The following is a 16,761-nucleotide window of genomic DNA, read 5'->3' on the forward strand; positions in this document are numbered from 1 at the left end:
ATTCCTATACAAAATATTAACATTAAGAGAAGCTGGTGACAGGTATATGGGAACTTTCTGGGCTATTTTTGTAATTCTTCTGTAAATCTAAAATTATCTTATAACCAAAAAAAAATTTTTTTAAGTACAGTTTTCTCTCATCTGTACCATGGAGATAGTAATGATACCTACCTTACAGGAGGCTCAAATAAGATAATATCTGGATAGGGATTAGCCCGGGGTCTGTCCCATAGCGAAGACTCCATAACTACATTTAAAAGCTACTTCCTCCAGGAGGCCAGTGACCAACATTGCCAGAACTGACCACCTGCTTTCTTGGAGGTCCCACATCTTCAGTTCTCAGGAGCCAGAGCGTATTTGAGTCTAAAATGCCAAGCATGTCCGTGCGGCCACTGGGAGCATGTATTTGATCTGGGCTCTTCCACTTTCTAGCTGGGAACCCCAGCAAGTTCCTTGATCACTCTGTGCTTCAGTTTCCTTTCTGAAAATGATAAAAGTATGTCCTGTATATGGCTGTCATGAGGACTGAATGAACGGGAGTTTTTCAGCATTAACATTGCCTGCCCTGCGGCAAACACTGCACAGGCGTTCTTATGGTTCAAATCAGTGTTTCTCTAATTTATGTTTACTATTACCCATGGATGACAAACATACTTTCCATAACCACAGTTTTTTTGAGATTTTTTTTTTTTTAAGCTTATTTGTTTATTCTGAGGGAGAGAGAATTCCAGGCAGACTCTGCACTGCCAGCACAGAGCCCAGCTTGGAGCCCCAACTCAGGAGCAGGGAGATCACAACCTGAGCAAAATCGAGAGCCAGACACTCAACCGAATAAGCTACCCCAGGCACCCCATCCAGTTGTTTTTTTTTTTTTTTTTTTTTTTTTTTTTTTTTTTTTTTTAATGCTGATTTGGAAGACACCAGTTTCTAGGTAGTAGTAGATCCCATTTTGTTTCTCTCATTAATACATAAGGTTCTCCAGGGACAGAGAATATGTCTGCCTCCTTCTGGTCTCCAGTCACTTGGAAGAAGAAATATACTTCTTTCATTGAATTTACCAAGCTTCTATCATCCATTCATTCCACAGACAAGTATGGACCATTTATCGGGCACCTACTTACTGTGTGCCTGTTGTGTGCGAGTGCCCAGCACAGATCAGACCTATGTTGAATGAATGAACCAGGCAGGGAGGCAGGGAAGGAGGAAGCCAAGAAGGCAGACAGGAAGGGAGAAACCCAGGGTCTTGGACCCCCTCCCGACCCGGGAGGACTCCATCTGGCAGCCGTGCCTCTTCCAACCCCCACTTTCCCCACTTCTTCCTCCGCCCGAAAAAACTCCCCCTCTCCCACCGTCTGAGGATCCATCATCTCTCTGACACTGGGGACACAACCGGGTGCAGTCCCGGCGTCGCGGAGGGGAGGCGCCCGGGGACCCGCCCCCCTTGCCTCCCGCCGGGGGCGCGACGCGGTGACTCCCTCTCCGGGAGCGCTGCAGCCTCCCACCCCGGGAGGGCGTGCGCCCCTCTGCCGGCTGCTCGAGCGCTGGGCCCCCGGCCCAGCGAGTTGCCCAAGACTCTGGGTGACTCCTCCCCGAGGACCGTCCCCCTCTGGGGCGCGTCATTCTCTCCACCCCTGGGGCCGACCCCGGCAGCCTCTGGCACGCCGGCCACGCGGGGGACGAGTCTCGGCCACCTGCTCCGGCACCGGGGAACCCGGGGCGCCAGCAGCCCGCGCGTCGGTCGGTGCGCGCAGGGCCCATGGAGCTGCGGGCCAGCAACACCAGCTGCCAGAACGGTGCGTGCGGGCCGCGCTTCGCGCCTTCCCTTCGCCGCCGCTCCTTTCCTTCGCGTCCTCTCTGGCCGCGGCCCAAACCGAGGAGGGGTGGATCGCGCTCTGGCCAGTCTTGGGGAGAAGCGGGGTTCCGGCCGACTTCCCCCGTCTTCGGAGCTGGTAGCTGAGAGGGGGGTTGGGAGGAAAGGGACGCGTGGGGACGGAGGCGGCGGCGGCGGGCAGCACTGATTGCAACTGGTCAACCAGAGGGGGAGGTGGGGCTCGTGGTTGTTTCTCATATACAGTTGCTTCAGATTCTACTACCTGCCCCGGTCTGCCTGTCTCCCTGGGGCAAGGGAGAGGGGCGCAGAGACGCTTCACCCCCAAACCCACACACACCTTTTAGGGAAAAGAGGGAAAGAGCAACCCAGGAAGGGATAAGAAAGACCTTTAGCTTTATGTTAAGTTCTTGCTGGGAACCGAGTGGTAGACTAGGCCCTTTACCTGCATTACTTCATTTATCCTTAACTCTAGAGGGCAGGTAGATATTATCACCTCTCTGTCTCCTTTCTGGAGAGAAAGAAACTGAAGTTCTGAAAAGCCTGATGATTTGCTCAAACTAATCCGCTGGGGGAAGTGGAATATAAAGCTAGAGCCCTTGGATCCTACAACCTGTACTCAGACTACTGTGCTCTCTCTTCCCGCTGTGTCTCCATTTTCCTACAGCCTCTTGCAATTGTAACTTGTCCGATAGCCCTGTTTCTCTAATTTCTCTTCTCCAGCGAGTGTTCAAAGCCAGCTCTTTGGGTGTTGGCTGGCTTTGGTCTCCTGATCAACAATGCAGTCCATTTTCAGCCTCACCTTCCCCTGGGGAAGAATATGTTCCCCAGCCCTAGCATATTCTGGAAAAGAAGCCGGAATCATTGGGCCCAGCACCCGCTTGTCTAATGAGCATCCTTCTCAGAACTGGATGTCCTTTGGCCTCCAGCCTCTCTCATTTTCTTTTTGTCCCCCTGGGAAAACTTCATTCAGCGGAGGGTGCTTCCCAGAACAGGCAAGCTCACCCCGTGGCTCCACCTCCTGGAGATGCACCTTCAGGAGGGCAGGTGAAGGGCGTGGGGATGGGCTTGGCCTTCCTCTTGGGAGTCACCTTCCTTGGCCCACGTCCTCCCAGGCTCTGGCTCATTTCCTGAGTTCAGGGAACTCTCCAGACTAGACTGTCTGAGCTGAGGAACAGGAGCAAGAGGTCAGAGCGAATTTCATTAAGGATGGAAATGGCTTCATGTCTCATCTTCTCTTGATTGTGACACAGGTGTCAGGAAGAGAGATCTCCCACTGTGAAAGACACATGGATGTCCCCTGGTGGGTTCCAGGCCCAGCTCTGCCACTAGGTTTTTGTGAGACTCACGCAAGTCCTTCCCCTTCTCTAGGCCCCAGTTTTCCCAGCTGCAAGTAAGAGGGTGAGACAGGCCATTCTGTGCCATGGAAGAAAGATCAGCATTGCCCTTATTTTATTCCACCAAGATGCTGCTCTATCCTCCAGATACACCAAAGCCAGAGCTGCATGACCTTGGGCTTTGGGGCCCATCTAGTGGCTCGCCTGTAGTTCTAATTGGTATGCGGAGAAACCGGCCCAGGCTTACATCCTTGGCACAGCAGCCTGGAGCTTTGTGACCCATGGTCTGAAAAAGGCCTTTGACCACCAGAGGTCACAAACTCAGATGCCTACAGGGGCTGAGCACATAACCAGAATGACTGAAGGGAGCCAGGTATGGACTCTGAGGAATTGCAAGGTGCATTTCCTAAGGGGGAACCACTCTCAACTGCAGCCAGTTGTCGGTTGGGATGGTGTACTCAACAAGGTGAACACAGGCAGCTCAAAAGCTGAATTTTCTTGGGAAATCAGATTTTTATTAAAATTTTTTAATGTTTATTTACTTTTGAGAAACAGAGAGAGAGAGAGAAAGCAGGCAGGAGAGGGGCAGAGAGAGAGAGAGAGAGAGAGGGAGTCACAGAATCCAAAGGAGACTCCAGGTTCTGAGCTGTCAGCACAGAGCCTGACGCGGGGCTCGAACCCATGGACCGCGAGATCATGACCTGAGTGGAAGTCAGACGCTTAACTGACTGAGCCACCCAGGCACCTGGGGAAATCGGATTTTTAAATGTTAGTAATAAGTTCATATTTTAAAATAACCCTCAAGAGGCCAAAGGAAACCCCACCCCACCCTTGCTGCCTGCTCTGTGGGGTACATGTGACGGTTAAGAGCATGGTTTTGACATTACATGGACTTGGGGAACAATTTGGCTTCTCTTCTTACCACGAGTGTAGTCTTACTCAGGTCACCAAACTTATCAGGGTCCCAGTTTCTCCAGCCAAAACCCTGCACATGATCACTGTGCCATTTCTGTGGTAGGAATGTTCCTGGAAAGCCTCAGAGTAGAGGACCATGTGGGCACTGGAACTGGAGGATTATTGGCTGTGCTTTATATTGTTTCACTGAACTTAGGCAGCTTAGCTCTTCTGACTGAGGGTCTGCCCCTCACCCAAGTTTGTCCTATTGTCCTTGGTGTTTGTGCCAGAAAGGCGAGCAAGGGTTGGCCGGTTCTGGGGCATGAGGGCTGATTCGGACTCTCAGGATCTCAAGGACTTGGAAAGCAAACTGAAGAGATTCCACATGGAGTGACAGGGACACCAATGTCTCTGAGGCCTGAAGGAGGCCCAAGCCACTGACTGTCAGCACCAGAGGTCTTAAAATATGGCTTGGGAATGGGCCGTTCTAACAAACGGGATGCTTATATTAGTCACTTTCAGGCCTAGAAGGGCTATGGACCCGCAGGCCTCACTCCCTCATGTTACCTGTCAGAAGTCTCTGCTGCGGCTGGAGGTAGGGATATGGAAGTGAAGAGGCCTCTTGGAGGAGAAAATCCCTGTGTGATCCTGAGCTATTGGAAGTCCAGAGGCTGCGAGGGGATTCCTGTGGAGGGTGGGAAGTTGGAGTCAATGACGCCTAAGAGTTTGAGAGCCTGAGAACCCTGCTGGGTGTGGGGAGCATCAGTACACCTTAGGGGTTATGTGCTGGAGTTCTGGAGTCAGACAGTCTGTGTTCTTAGGCAAGGTGCCTGACCTCTCGTGGCCTCCATTTCTACATCTATGAAATGGGAATTCAAAGCAGCACTTACCTGACAGATGGTTATGAAAATTGAATGAGTTCATGCAAATAAAGCCCCTAGCCTGGAGTAAGCACTTGGTGAATGTTAATTATTATTGTTAGGTTCAGGCCCATTGTGTGGGCTTTGGAAGCTGAAGTATGGGGTCTGAAAGAGCCGCCAATTCCAGTATCTTGAAAGCACCCAAGTGTACCTGGCATGACTCACTTACCATGGTCTTCCTGTCCAGGTTCCCTGATCAGCCTTTACTGCTCCTCCCAACAAGTCCTGTGCCAGATCGTCAGTGACCTCAGCCCCCAGGTGCCCAGCAATGTCACCTCTACCAGCTGGAAGGAGAGGTTCAGGCAGAGCTACGGCTTCTACATTGGTCTGGGCCTGGCCTTCTTGTCCAGCTTCCTCATCGGCAGCAGTGTCATCCTCAAGAAGAAAGGCCTTCAACGACTGGTGGCCTCGGGGGCCACACGGGCTGGTAGGGTCCTGAGGGGGAGGGTGGGCATGGGGTGCCGGGCAACTGGACCCTGGGCCAGGCCTGTGCACCTCCCTTCATAGGGGGGCCACTGTAACAGTTTGTGAGCCTGGCCTAAATGGTCACAAAAGACTCATTGTCAACTCCACCGGGAATCCAGTCCACCAGCAGGAGACGTTCCTTTAAAATCCAACATTTCTGGAGAATTTCAAGATAAGTTAATTGGGGGTACAGATAAGGAAAAGTCTCACAGCCGAGAATCACAAACCCCAGATCTAGTCCAGTTTTATTTCTTACCAGCTAGGTCATCATAGGCAAGTCTCAACTTCCCTGCAAAATGGGCATACAAATACCTCTGCCCAGAGCATTGCCGCACACTGGTGTGCCCTATTAACTTCACACTGAAGCCGCTACAGGCTACAGAAAAATTACTGGGTCTCTGTCCACAAGGGACTTACTGTGAAAACATTCTGGAGAAAAGGAATCATGTGTAAAGGAATTCATTTATTTGCTCATGATTCACCACAAGCCTGCTGGGTGCCAGATACCATGCTGGACATGGGGACACAGTGCCCTGTGGGACACTGAGTTGAGTGGGAGACACAGGCAAGTCAATAGGCAATCGTTCCATAGTAGGTTACTTGCTATCTGTCATGGCGAAAATACAGAATCCTTTGGGACTATTTTGGAGGAGCATGTAAAGCCCAGGCTTGGAAGGTTAGGGGAGGTTTTCTACAAAAGGTGATCTGGAAGCTGGGGCCTAAACGATGAGATGGCAAGGTGGAGGAGAAGAGAAGAAGACATGGTAATGCAGGCAGAAAGGACAGCAAGTGCAAAGGCTCAGAGGCGAGAGAGGATGAGTGACATTGGAAGCCGAAAGTAGTTCAGGATGGCTGGAGCACCAAGGGGTAAGAGACGGGGGAAGGGCCAGATCGCGAAGGGTCTTGCCAACCGGGCTACGGAGTTTGGGCGCAATTGTAAGTGACAAAGGTTTTGGGCAGGGGAGTGACATAGTTCGATTTACGATTTGAAAAAATTCCTGGTTGCTGGGTGGACGGTGGATTAGGGACAAGACTGGTGCCCAGGAGACCAGTTAGGGGAGAGGGACAGCATAACTTGGGCCTGGGAATGGAGACAGTGGTAGAGTCCCAAGAGAGCTTTCTGGGTTTGGTGTCGACTGGCTCCCAGGGGATGGTGAAAACAGAGTCGAGGCTGACTCAGCTTTCTGACTTGAGCAACTGAGGAGATGAGGGTGCTGTTTTCTGTGATAAAGAAGGCAGGAAGAGCGGGTTTATGGGAAGACGATGGTTCAAGTCTGGGCATGTTCAGTTTAGTGTTCTGTGGGACACTGTGCTTTGGAAGCAGACTCCTGGGGCTCTAATTCCAGCTCTTCAGTTCCTGGTGATGTGATCCTGGGCAAGGAAAGTGCTTTCTCTGTGCCTCAGTTTCCTCATCTGTAAAATGGGGATAAGAGCAGTTCCAACCTCTAGTATTGTTGTGAAGATAGGTAGTGTGTTTACAAAAATGCTTGGCACGAGTGTTGGTGTTACTCTTCTCTAAGTGGGACAGCCCGGCAGGCAGTTGGATATCCAGGGCTAGAGCCAGGTGCCCTCTGAAATGGAAAGCTGTGAGATGTGGGGAGGAAGTCAGGAGCAATGGTCTTTGTTGCTCTCTCCTTCACGTCCTGACAAGTGTTCAGAAGGCCAGAGACCTCCCAAAGTGCCAGGAAAAGATTGGCTTGTGCCAGGAGAAAGCAGGGTAAATATCACGGATACCATTCAGAAAGGTAGCTTCTCTGGAATCCTTTTTTCCCTCCAATCTGCTATTTCCTTATCTAATGAGATTTCAACCCTTAGCATAAAATGCTCTCAGTGCTCCTTTTATGGAAGATCCTGAGTCCTTTAGGAACCTGATGAGATCTAAAGACCTTCTTAGAAAAACAGACATTTACACAAAGTGATACACAATCTCTGGATTTTCACATAACTGTCTAAAACCCATCTATTACCATCATAACCATCTTCATCATAACTATTATTATTGAGTATTGACTATGTGCCAGGCTCTGAGTCCACCATGTGAACAAGGCAGACACAATTCCTGACTTCCTGGTGTTTCCATTTTAGTGAGAGATATGCCAGAAAATAAATACATTAATTCAATTTATAAATAAATGTCATGAAGGAGAAAAGCTGGGTGTGATGAAAGAGAATCCCAAGGAGAAATAATAGAGATAAGGGGGTCACAGAGGACATCTTAGGGGAAGAAACATTCAAGCAACGTCCTGTAGAGTGAGCAAATATATGTAAGCAAATATCGTTAAGAAGACTGTTTCCAACATGGAAAAGCACATGCAAAGTTTTTAAAGCCAAAATGAGCTTGTCATTTTGGACGAACTAAAAGAAAGCCTGAGTGAGTAGATACTAGTAAGAAGAGTGGTAGGAGATGCCTTTGGAGAGGTGAACAGGGACAAAACCACAAACTGGCTTATTTAGGATTTGGGGCTTTATCCTCTGAGTATTTGGAAGCTATTGGCCTGCTGCAAGCTTGAGGGGTGACTGTATGATTTACATTCTTAAAATTCATTGGCTGCTATGAAGGCAGTGGGTTATAAAGGGATGATGAGAGGGGCGCTTGGGTGGCTCAGTCGGTTAAGCGGCTGACTTCGGCTCAGGTCACGATCTCACACTCCGTGAGTTCGAGCCCCGCGTCGGGCTCTGTGCTGACCGCTCAGAGCCTGGAGCCTGTTTCAGATTCCGTGTCTCCCTCTCTCTGACCCTCCCCCACTCATGCTCTGTCTCTCTCTGTCTCAAAAATAAATAAACGTTAAAAAAAAAATTTTTTTTAAAAATAAAATAAAAAATAAAGGGGTGATGAGAGTGGAATCAGATGAACATAGAGAGCTATTGCCTTAGCCCAGGCCAGAGGTGGTAGTGCCTTGGAGTTGAGTGGTGGCAGTGGAGTGGATATATGTGCGATGCTCTTTGGAGAGGGAATTAGCAGAATGGATGGAATGCAGAAGGTGGAGGAATGGGAGGGTCAAGGGTGATTCTCTGGTTTGTGGCTTAAGCAACTGGGTGCATAGAGGTGCCATTTACTGACTTTCATTTGGTAGGTGGGTGGGTGGGGAGAATTTAAAATTAAGAGTTCTATTTAAGACAGAGTTTGGGATGCCTATAGGAGATCCAAGAGATGTCAACTAAGCCATTGAACATACATCTGGGCTCCAAAGAAAGGATCAGTATACACGTATGAAATAAGGATGCCTGCATAAAGATGGTATTTAAAACTTGGGGAATGGATAAGTTCACCCAGAAGCAAGCCCAGAGGACTAACCAGCTAACATATATTGAATCCTTCAAGACTGGGGAGTGAAGGTAGAGATAGGAAAGGTGCCTGAAAGAGCATGGCCAAGCTAACTTTGTGTCCATTCCTTTCTACAGTGGACGGAGGGTATGGCTACCTGAAGGATGCCATGTGGTGGGCTGGATTTCTCACCAGTAAGTGGGTTCTTTCTTACTAACAACAGTGACCCTTTGATGGCAGAGGCGGAGATGAAAGGAGGGGCGGAGGGGGGCCTTTCTGTCTCCATTGTGCCAAGTGTGAATCTGAGACCCAGATTCCCAAGGGGAACCTCTTGACCATCTTTGCAGGTTGAACATTTTACCTGTATTTCATATCTCTTTCTCAGCCCAAAGTCAGTCCTTCATCCATGAAACATTTAAGCCCAGAGAGTTTTGTAGAGAGCTGGTAATGATAAAGATGTCTTTTCTCAACTTCCCTTGAAACATAGAGAGTTATCACTCCTGGTTGGAGTCTCTTGGATCTCTACATGGGAGGCTGGGGCTCCTCAGCCAATTTTCTCATTCCACAGGCCGTGTGTTGGCTTACTTTAGAACATGGCTGGTCTGCCACTTGCAGTTTGCCCAGATTTGCACATTCACACATTTCCCCCGCTTTCCACCCACCCTCTCTGGCTTTCAAACCCTAATTCTTTTGAATGGAAAATTATCCAGCTTTCCATTTATAAGTCAGGTTTTGACCCTAGTCATAGCCAGGGCTATAACATTCATCATCTACTTTCAAAGGGCAGACCCAGGTCATTCTCTACCAGCAGAGACAGAAAGGGCACTTTCAGGAGTCTGCAAACTAGAAACTCAAATGCAGAGAACTAGGCCCTTTGGGAATGTCAGACTTTCTAACCACCTGCCTGTCAATCTGGGAGAGATGGCCTCATGACCAACTGGTACCTGGAGAACCAATAATTAAATGTTTCTTTATTTGATAAATTAACATTTTCTAGAACTCACCTCATATATACAGATGAAACATCAACAGTCTCTGAGATACATTTAGCCGTGCCTGGACTAGAAGCCAAGAGACCTCAAGAACAAGAAAGCATCCTTCCACAAACATGTCCTGTGACCTTGGACTCTGGGCCTAGCTTGCCCATCTAAAATGGAAGGATTTGATCAGGATAGTCTGGGCCTGACCTTCTGATCAGATTGGCCATGGGGAGAGCATAAGGATCAAGACATTAAGGAATGATGGTCTGGGATCCTGTGAATGGTTGACCACTGAATTAAGCTGTCTCTGCCCAGGTTAAGTTGAGCTGGAGATGATGCATCGAAGCCACACTACCCTGTTTTCTCCCTTCATTTCCTAGTGGCTGCTGGAGAGGTTGCCAACTTCGGGGCCTACGCATTTGCTCCTGCGACAGTTGTCACGCCTCTGGGAGCGCTGAGTGTCCTCATAAGGTTATTGTCACCTCTTGCTGTCTCTGCCTCCTTCCTATTTTCAGTTTGTTGAGGTCTGGAACTGTCTAGTGGGGTCAACTGCCACTTGCAGTCAGGGACGTGGGTCGATATTAGCTCCCAGAAAGAGGCACTGTGCTGTTCAGAGCTCCTGATCTGTAGATTGTTTGCTGCTGGTTGCTCTAGCCTCTCCTCGAACGATGGGGCAATAGAAGGGCAGGCCAAACCCAGATCAGCTGGAAGGGCTCCCACTGCCACCAAGCTGACTGTCTCATGTCAATGCTTTCGTGCCCCAGTAGGAGCAGCATACAAGTTAAAAAGCATGAGCTCTGTATTAGCTGTCCCTGAGTTCTGACCTTAGCTCTGCCTAATGTAGTAACTACATTACCATGGGCAAGTCATTTAACTTCTCTAAGCCTCAATTTCCCTGTCTGCTCAGTGGGGATGCTAATACTACCTACCTGAAGACATTGCTTCAAGGACTAAATGAGATGATGCACAGAAAGCACATAGTGCAGGGGCGCCTGGCTGGCTCAGCATCCAACTGCGGCTCAGGTCACAATCTCACGGTGTGTGGGTTCGAGCCCCGCGTCGAGTCAGGCTGTGTGGTGACAGCTCAGAGCCTGGCGCCTGATTCAGATTCTGTGTCTCCATCTCTTTCTGCCCCTCCCCAGCTCGTGCTCTGTCTCTCAAAAATAAATGTTACAAAAGAAAAAAGAAAGAAAGAAAGAAAGAAAGAAAGAAAGAAAGAAAGAAAGAAAGAAAGAAAGAAAGAGCATAGTACAGAACTGGCAGTGAAGAATCACCATAGCCAACACATATGAGGGCTTACTATGTGCTAAATGTTCTAAATGTTTCCCATGTATTAACTCATTTAATCCTCACAGCCTCCCTACTAACTAGAAAATAGAAGACACCTGAAGCCAAGACAGGTTAAGCAACTTGGTCAAGATCAGCCAGGTCCTAAGGGGCTAGGCCAGGATTCCCACCCAAGCAGTCTGATTTCAAAGACCATGTGCTCAAGCCACTAAGCCGTGTTGCCTGACAGACATCCAATAGTTTTTAAAATAACTGATACTAAGTATGTGTGCTTCGCATTGCCTCATTCCTCCTGAACTATAAGCATAGTTCCTCTGTGGGGGTCTTGGAGCCCCATTTGAAGCTGGCTGTGATTATTGGCTTAACCTGGGAGCCCTGGTAAATGCCAGCTGACCACACCCAGCACCCATAGTTTCCTGTTTTGTTTTACCATCTTGATGACAATTTTGTAACGTTTACACAATCAAAAACAAACAGAACCGTGACTCACATTGTACAGTTGGCTGATGTAGTTGTGATGCTTCTATTGTGTATCTGATTAACTTACAAATTCCTACTCCCAGGAAGTTGGGGGAGGAGGGGAATACTCCATCGCGTGACGTCTGCCTGTGCTAATGCCACCAGACTCTCTTGAACACACATTCCGGGTAAAACGTTATGGGTAGTTTTAAAGGAAAGACAAAAGACATTCAAAGGAGCTTGGACATTAATCTCCCCTCTCTTCATATCTTTAACTAGGATTTGGGGGGGAGGAATTCATTCCTAGATCAGCCACTGATTTTTACCCCAAGTTAATGTTACCTTTGTAAGGAAATAGAAACCTACTATGAGATCATACCTGTCTTACCCCATTTCCCTCCCTTCTTCCCTCACCTCTGCCATCTGAGGATGTGAGGGGAATGAAAATCACATCACCAAGGAATAGCAAGGAACTGGAGGTGTTTTACCCACTTCAGGGAAGTCACAAGAATTCTCTTCAATGAAGTATAGAGGAAAAACCATAGGCTTTATAATTAGACAGAAATTCAGCTAAAATCCTGGCCTTGCTACTTACCAGTTGCATGACCTTGCCAAGTTATTTTAATTTCTATAAGACTCAGTTTCTTGTCTATAAAATGGGGATAATATATTTTACTTCTCAAAGAGTTGTGAGATGTGAGTGATATATAATAAGTAGAAAGTTCCTAGCCTAATACTTAGTACATATTATATATGCCCAAGACACAGTGCCTCTAATTGTCATTGTGGTTGTTTATGTTGGCATATACAAACGGAAGAAGGAATAGATTTGTTCCGTATAGCTCATGGAATAGAAATAGGACAATGAGTAGAAATTACCATATTTTTGACAATTAGAATGAACCTACAGTAGATCCATTTGCCTTGTGCAGGGGCGAGCTGCTTGCCACCAGTGGTTTACAAGCCATGTCTGAAAGCAGTCTGTAATGTTAAGAGAAGATGTGCTCATTGGTAGGAAGTTAGACAAGAGTGCTTTGAAGGACTTTTCCGACTCTTGTGTTTGGGGATCTTTTAGTCTCTAAAATGAAAGAACTCCACACATACGTCGATTCCTCCAGCACACGCCATAAGCCTCCCCTAAATAAGTTTCTATTTCAAATGTTTTTTGGAGGAGATCAGTGAGCCTTGATCTGTTCTCCATGAGTGCTTGCTCAGGCCCCATTTTCCTTCAGGACACTGGGACAAGTATGGCTTCTAATCTCTGTCTCCCACTTCCATGTGTAGTGCTGTCCTGTCCTCATACTTCCTGGGAGAGAGTCTGAATCTGCTGGGGAAGCTGGGCTGTGTGATCTGTGTGGCCGGCAGCACAGTGATGGTGATACACGCCCCCGAGGAAGAGAAGGTCTCCACCGTCGTTGAGATGGCTGCCAAGATGAAAGACACAGGTAGGCTCCGAGCCCCGTGAGTGGGAAGGTCTGGCTGCGTGCTGACCGTGCCAGGTGCTGCCACCTGGAGGAGAGGGAAGCTAAAGAAAGAAAGTTGGGGGGCTGGTCCTAGGGTTAGCTCACAGGCTTCCCAGCCTGATGTGTATTGATGCCATTTATCATGTGTTTATTATGTGCCGGGCATGGTTCTAAATATTTTCCATGCATTGTCTTAGTATGTTCAGGCTGCTGTAACAGAATGTCATGGACTGGGTGGCTTATAAACAACGGAGATCTATTTCTCACAGTTCTGGAGGCTGGAAAATCCAAGATCAAAGCCCTGGTAGATTTTGATTCATAAATGGCCATCTTCTCTCTGTGCCCTTACAGGGTGGAAGGGGTGAAGGATCTCTCTGGGATCTCTTTTATAGGGACACTAATCCCATTTATGAAAGTGCCACCCTCATGACCTAATCACCTCCCAAAGGCCCCATGTCCAAATACCATCACACTGGGAATTAGGTTTCAACATAGGAACTTGGGGGGACATAGTCTTGTAGCATGTATTATCTTATTAAATCCCACCAAAAAAGCTCTATGAGAAAGGTCCCATTCTTTTATTCTTTTAACTTATTATTTTATTTTATTTTATTTTATTTTATTTTATTTTAGAGAGAGAGAGAGCAAGAGCAGGGGAAAGGGGCAGAGGGAGGGAGAGAGAGAGAGAGAGAGAGAGCAAATCCCAAGCAGGCTCCATGCTTAGCATGGAGCCCATCATGGTGCTTGATCCTACGACCCTGGGATCATGACCTGAGCCAAAATCAAGAGTCGATACTCAACTGACTGAGCCACCCAGGTACCCCGAGAAAGGTCCTATTCTTAGCCCTGTTTTACAAATGAGGAAATGGAGGTCTTGCGGTTTAGTTAGTAACTTGTCCAAATTATTCAAAAGTTGTGTCATGGGACTGGAACCCTACTGTGTTACATCCCATCACCATGGATAGGGGCTCTCTAGATACTAATTGCACCCTCCGTAGCTCAGATTATCTATCTCTTCCCCTCCTGAAGGGTACATCGTGTTTGCTGTGCTTCTGCTGGTGTTCTGCCTCATCCTCATCTTCGTCATCGCCCCACGCTATGGACAAAGGAACATCCTCGTTTACATCATCATCTGCTCTGTGATTGGGTCCTTCTCCGTGTCTGCCGTCAAGGGTCTGGGCATCACCATTAAGAACTTCTTCCAGGGGATGCCAGTTGTGAGGCATCCCCTCCCCTACATCCTGTCCCTCATCCTGGCACTTTCTCTCAGCACTCAGGTCAACTTCCTGAACAGGGCACTGGACATTTTTAATACTTCCCTGGTGTTCCCCATCTACTATGTGTTCTTCACGACGGTGGTGGTTACCTCCTCCGTCATCCTCTTCAAGGAATGGTACAGCATGTCTGTAGTGGACATTGTGGGCACCCTCTCTGGCTTTGTCACCATCATTCTGGGTGTGTTCATGCTTCATGCTTTCAAAGACCTGGACATCAGCCAGACCAGCTTGCCCCACATGCACAAAAACCCAACCCCATCTCCCACCCCTGAGCCCACTGTCATTAGACTAGAAGACAAGAATGTCCTTGTGGACAATATAGAACTCTCCAGCACCCCATCACCAGAAGAGAAGCCCAAAGTATTTATAATCCATTCTTAAAGTGTGGAATACAAGAGTGAGAAGATGAGCACTACAGTACAGCCTGACTTCTCAATTCCAGAGCCACCTGGTTGTTTTCAGAACAACTGTTACCGATAGGCTCTCTTTTCTTGAGATGTTCATTTATACCTCATCATTGTTTCCAGAAGGAAAATCCCTACCCAGTGAGCGGTGGTTGCAGAACTTCGTGGAAACAGCCTCAGTGACCAAATACCCTACTTGATGTTGGTGCCAGCAGGTCCCCTGGACCTCCCTTCCCACTTGTTTCCTCAGTGCCATCTCTGTGTTGTTGGGAAGAAGATAGAATTTGACCCGTTGAATGTAGCACAGGCCAAGAACTTCCCTGAGATGCCAGTCGTCAGGAAATACTTAGCACTGGTTCTCCTGAGACTGAATCCCATTCCTCAGCCCAAGGACAAAGTGCAGCTGGCTCCTGGAGGCCCCGAGAGCAATTCGTCACGCCTCCCATCCAGAGCTGACAACTAATGTGAGACGTCTTGCTGCATTTGCTACTTCCTCTTCGGAGACAACAGCATGACCTCAGCTGACCTTCTTACTGTGAAAACCACCTGATGTCTCAGGGAACATTTCCACCAGCCCCATTCCCGGAGCACTCCAGCCGGGAGGTCAGCATCTTCACTTCCGTCCACTCTACCCCCATCCCTGCCCCTTCCGTCTCCCTCTCTGTCCTAAGGAGTTGTCACTGAGACATTCAGGCAATTACCTTAGAACTCAAAAAACAAAATGACAAGGACAATGATCCTCTACAGCCAAGCTCTGCTGGCCCAACCCAGTGTTTCATTTTGCCTCCTTCTGGAAAGAGAACAGCATTTGCACTGCTCTTAAAAGTAGTCTGGCTGTCAAAATAGCATTTGGCAGAATGCACTTTCCTTTTCCTCAAGGAGTAAACCAAAATATGATTTGGGGAGATGGGGAGAATTAGGAGCAATGTCAGAATTTGGCAGAAAGTGGCCACAGGCCCTCTAGAAACCAGGGATGACTTTTGTGTTTATTCTGGTGCCCAAGAACCCAGGTGAAAAGGGCTCTGGGTACTTTCTGGGCTATAGCCTTAGAGGCTTGAGCAGTGGGATCAGCTTTGAACTTCCGTGACCAAGTGGGGTGTAGGCTTGGCATGGGTGTTTTCTGGCTGTTGATCAGATGGCCACGAAGTCCTCAATGCCATTGATGAGCTACCCACCTTGGGAAGCAGCAGGTCGTGGCTGCTCCAACACCATCTACTTTGGGAACTGTCTTTGGTCCCCTCACATTTGGCCAGACGCATTTAAAAAACAAGAGCAGCTGGAGAGAGGGAGAGAGATAATTCCCTTCCTGTCTTCTTTCTAGCTGCAAGAGTGTGGGAGTTGGTAGAAGGGCCATTGAAGGGGAAGTAAGAGAGCCAGTATATCTATAAAGAGGGAAGGCTTGATCCTCAGCCCCCAAGTGGGTGCAGAGCCTCCCCTGTATAACCCCGTACCTGTGTCCTGCGTTGATGTCCCATGCCCTAAGCACAGCCAAGCCCGGCCCAGACTCTTGCTGGCCTTGAAGCTCTAAAGGCTCGGCTGACCAATACACTAGCTTCCTGCACCTCCAGCCTCAAATCTCCAGTTTTCAATGAATGTGGATTTCTGTCTGTAACTAAAATCAGTGCAACATGTTGGATCTTGAGAGAGGCAGTAATCTAAGGGCCTTAAGAGCGTGGTTTACAGGGTCAAGAAAAAAGACCTCTGGGTATGTTTACTTGATACTTGTGTCTTGGTCTTCATCGGACACAGAACAATTAAATTGGTTTGTCTAATGCTGGGGGGCTGGTCTCTGATCTCTGGAGGGTTGTGACTGCCAAGTAAGTCCCTACAGTAACTTTCACAGGCACACTCTCACTACAGTGGGAAAGGCTGTTTGGGGAATAGTCGGTTGAAAATATTCATCCCTTGTTAATACCTGAGCCCATACTGGGAGCCAGGCATAGTATGAACAGCTTTATGTGGATTCTTTAAGTCCTCACAAATCCCCCAGGTAGATTTTTTTTTAAACTTTTAATGTTTATTTATTTTTGAGAGAGAGAGAGAGAGAGAGAGAGAGCATGAACAAAGAGGGGCAGAGAGAGAGGAGGAGACCCAGAATCTGAAGCACACTCCAGGCCCTGCGCTGTTAGCATGGAGCCCAATGTGGGGCTTGAACCCACGAACCGTGAGATCATGACCTGAG

General features: G+C 48.2%; 1 protein-coding gene across 1 annotated transcript; it reads left to right on the forward strand.

Annotated features, from left to right (window-relative positions):
- Positions 1 to 1,628: 1,628 nt before the first annotated feature.
- NIPAL4 (NIPA like domain containing 4) lies at positions 1,629 to 16,356 on the forward strand. Its single transcript, XM_025924639.2, has 6 exons — positions 1,629 to 1,793; positions 5,167 to 5,406; positions 8,847 to 8,903; positions 10,070 to 10,160; positions 12,720 to 12,880; positions 13,928 to 16,356. The coding sequence occupies exons 1-6, from the start codon at positions 1,757 to 1,759 to the stop codon at positions 14,554 to 14,556; spliced, it is 1,215 nt and encodes a 404-aa protein (XP_025780424.1). The 5' UTR covers positions 1,629 to 1,756; the 3' UTR covers positions 14,557 to 16,356.
- Positions 16,357 to 16,761: the final 405 nt, after the last annotated feature.

Source organism: Puma concolor, chromosome A1 (assembly GCF_028749965.1).
Source record: "Puma concolor isolate L17-30 chromosome A1, mPumCon1.1.hap2, whole genome shotgun sequence".
NCBI lineage: Eukaryota > Metazoa > Chordata > Mammalia > Carnivora > Felidae > Puma > Puma concolor.

What these genes read in the sequence shown, in the direction of transcription:
- NIPAL4 (XM_025924639.2), top strand. Translation starts at nt 1,757, where the DNA reads ATGGAGCTGCGGGCCAGCAACACCAGCTGCCAGAACG. An exon ending in CTCGGGGGCCACACGGGCTG is followed by an intron (nt 5,407 to 8,846) that starts GTAGGGTCCTGA and finishes TCCTTTCTACAG; the next exon opens with TGGACGGAGGGTATGGCTAC. An exon ending in TGCCAAGATGAAAGACACAG is followed by an intron (nt 12,881 to 13,927) that starts GTAGGCTCCGAG and finishes CCCCTCCTGAAG; the next exon opens with GGTACATCGTGTTTGCTGTG.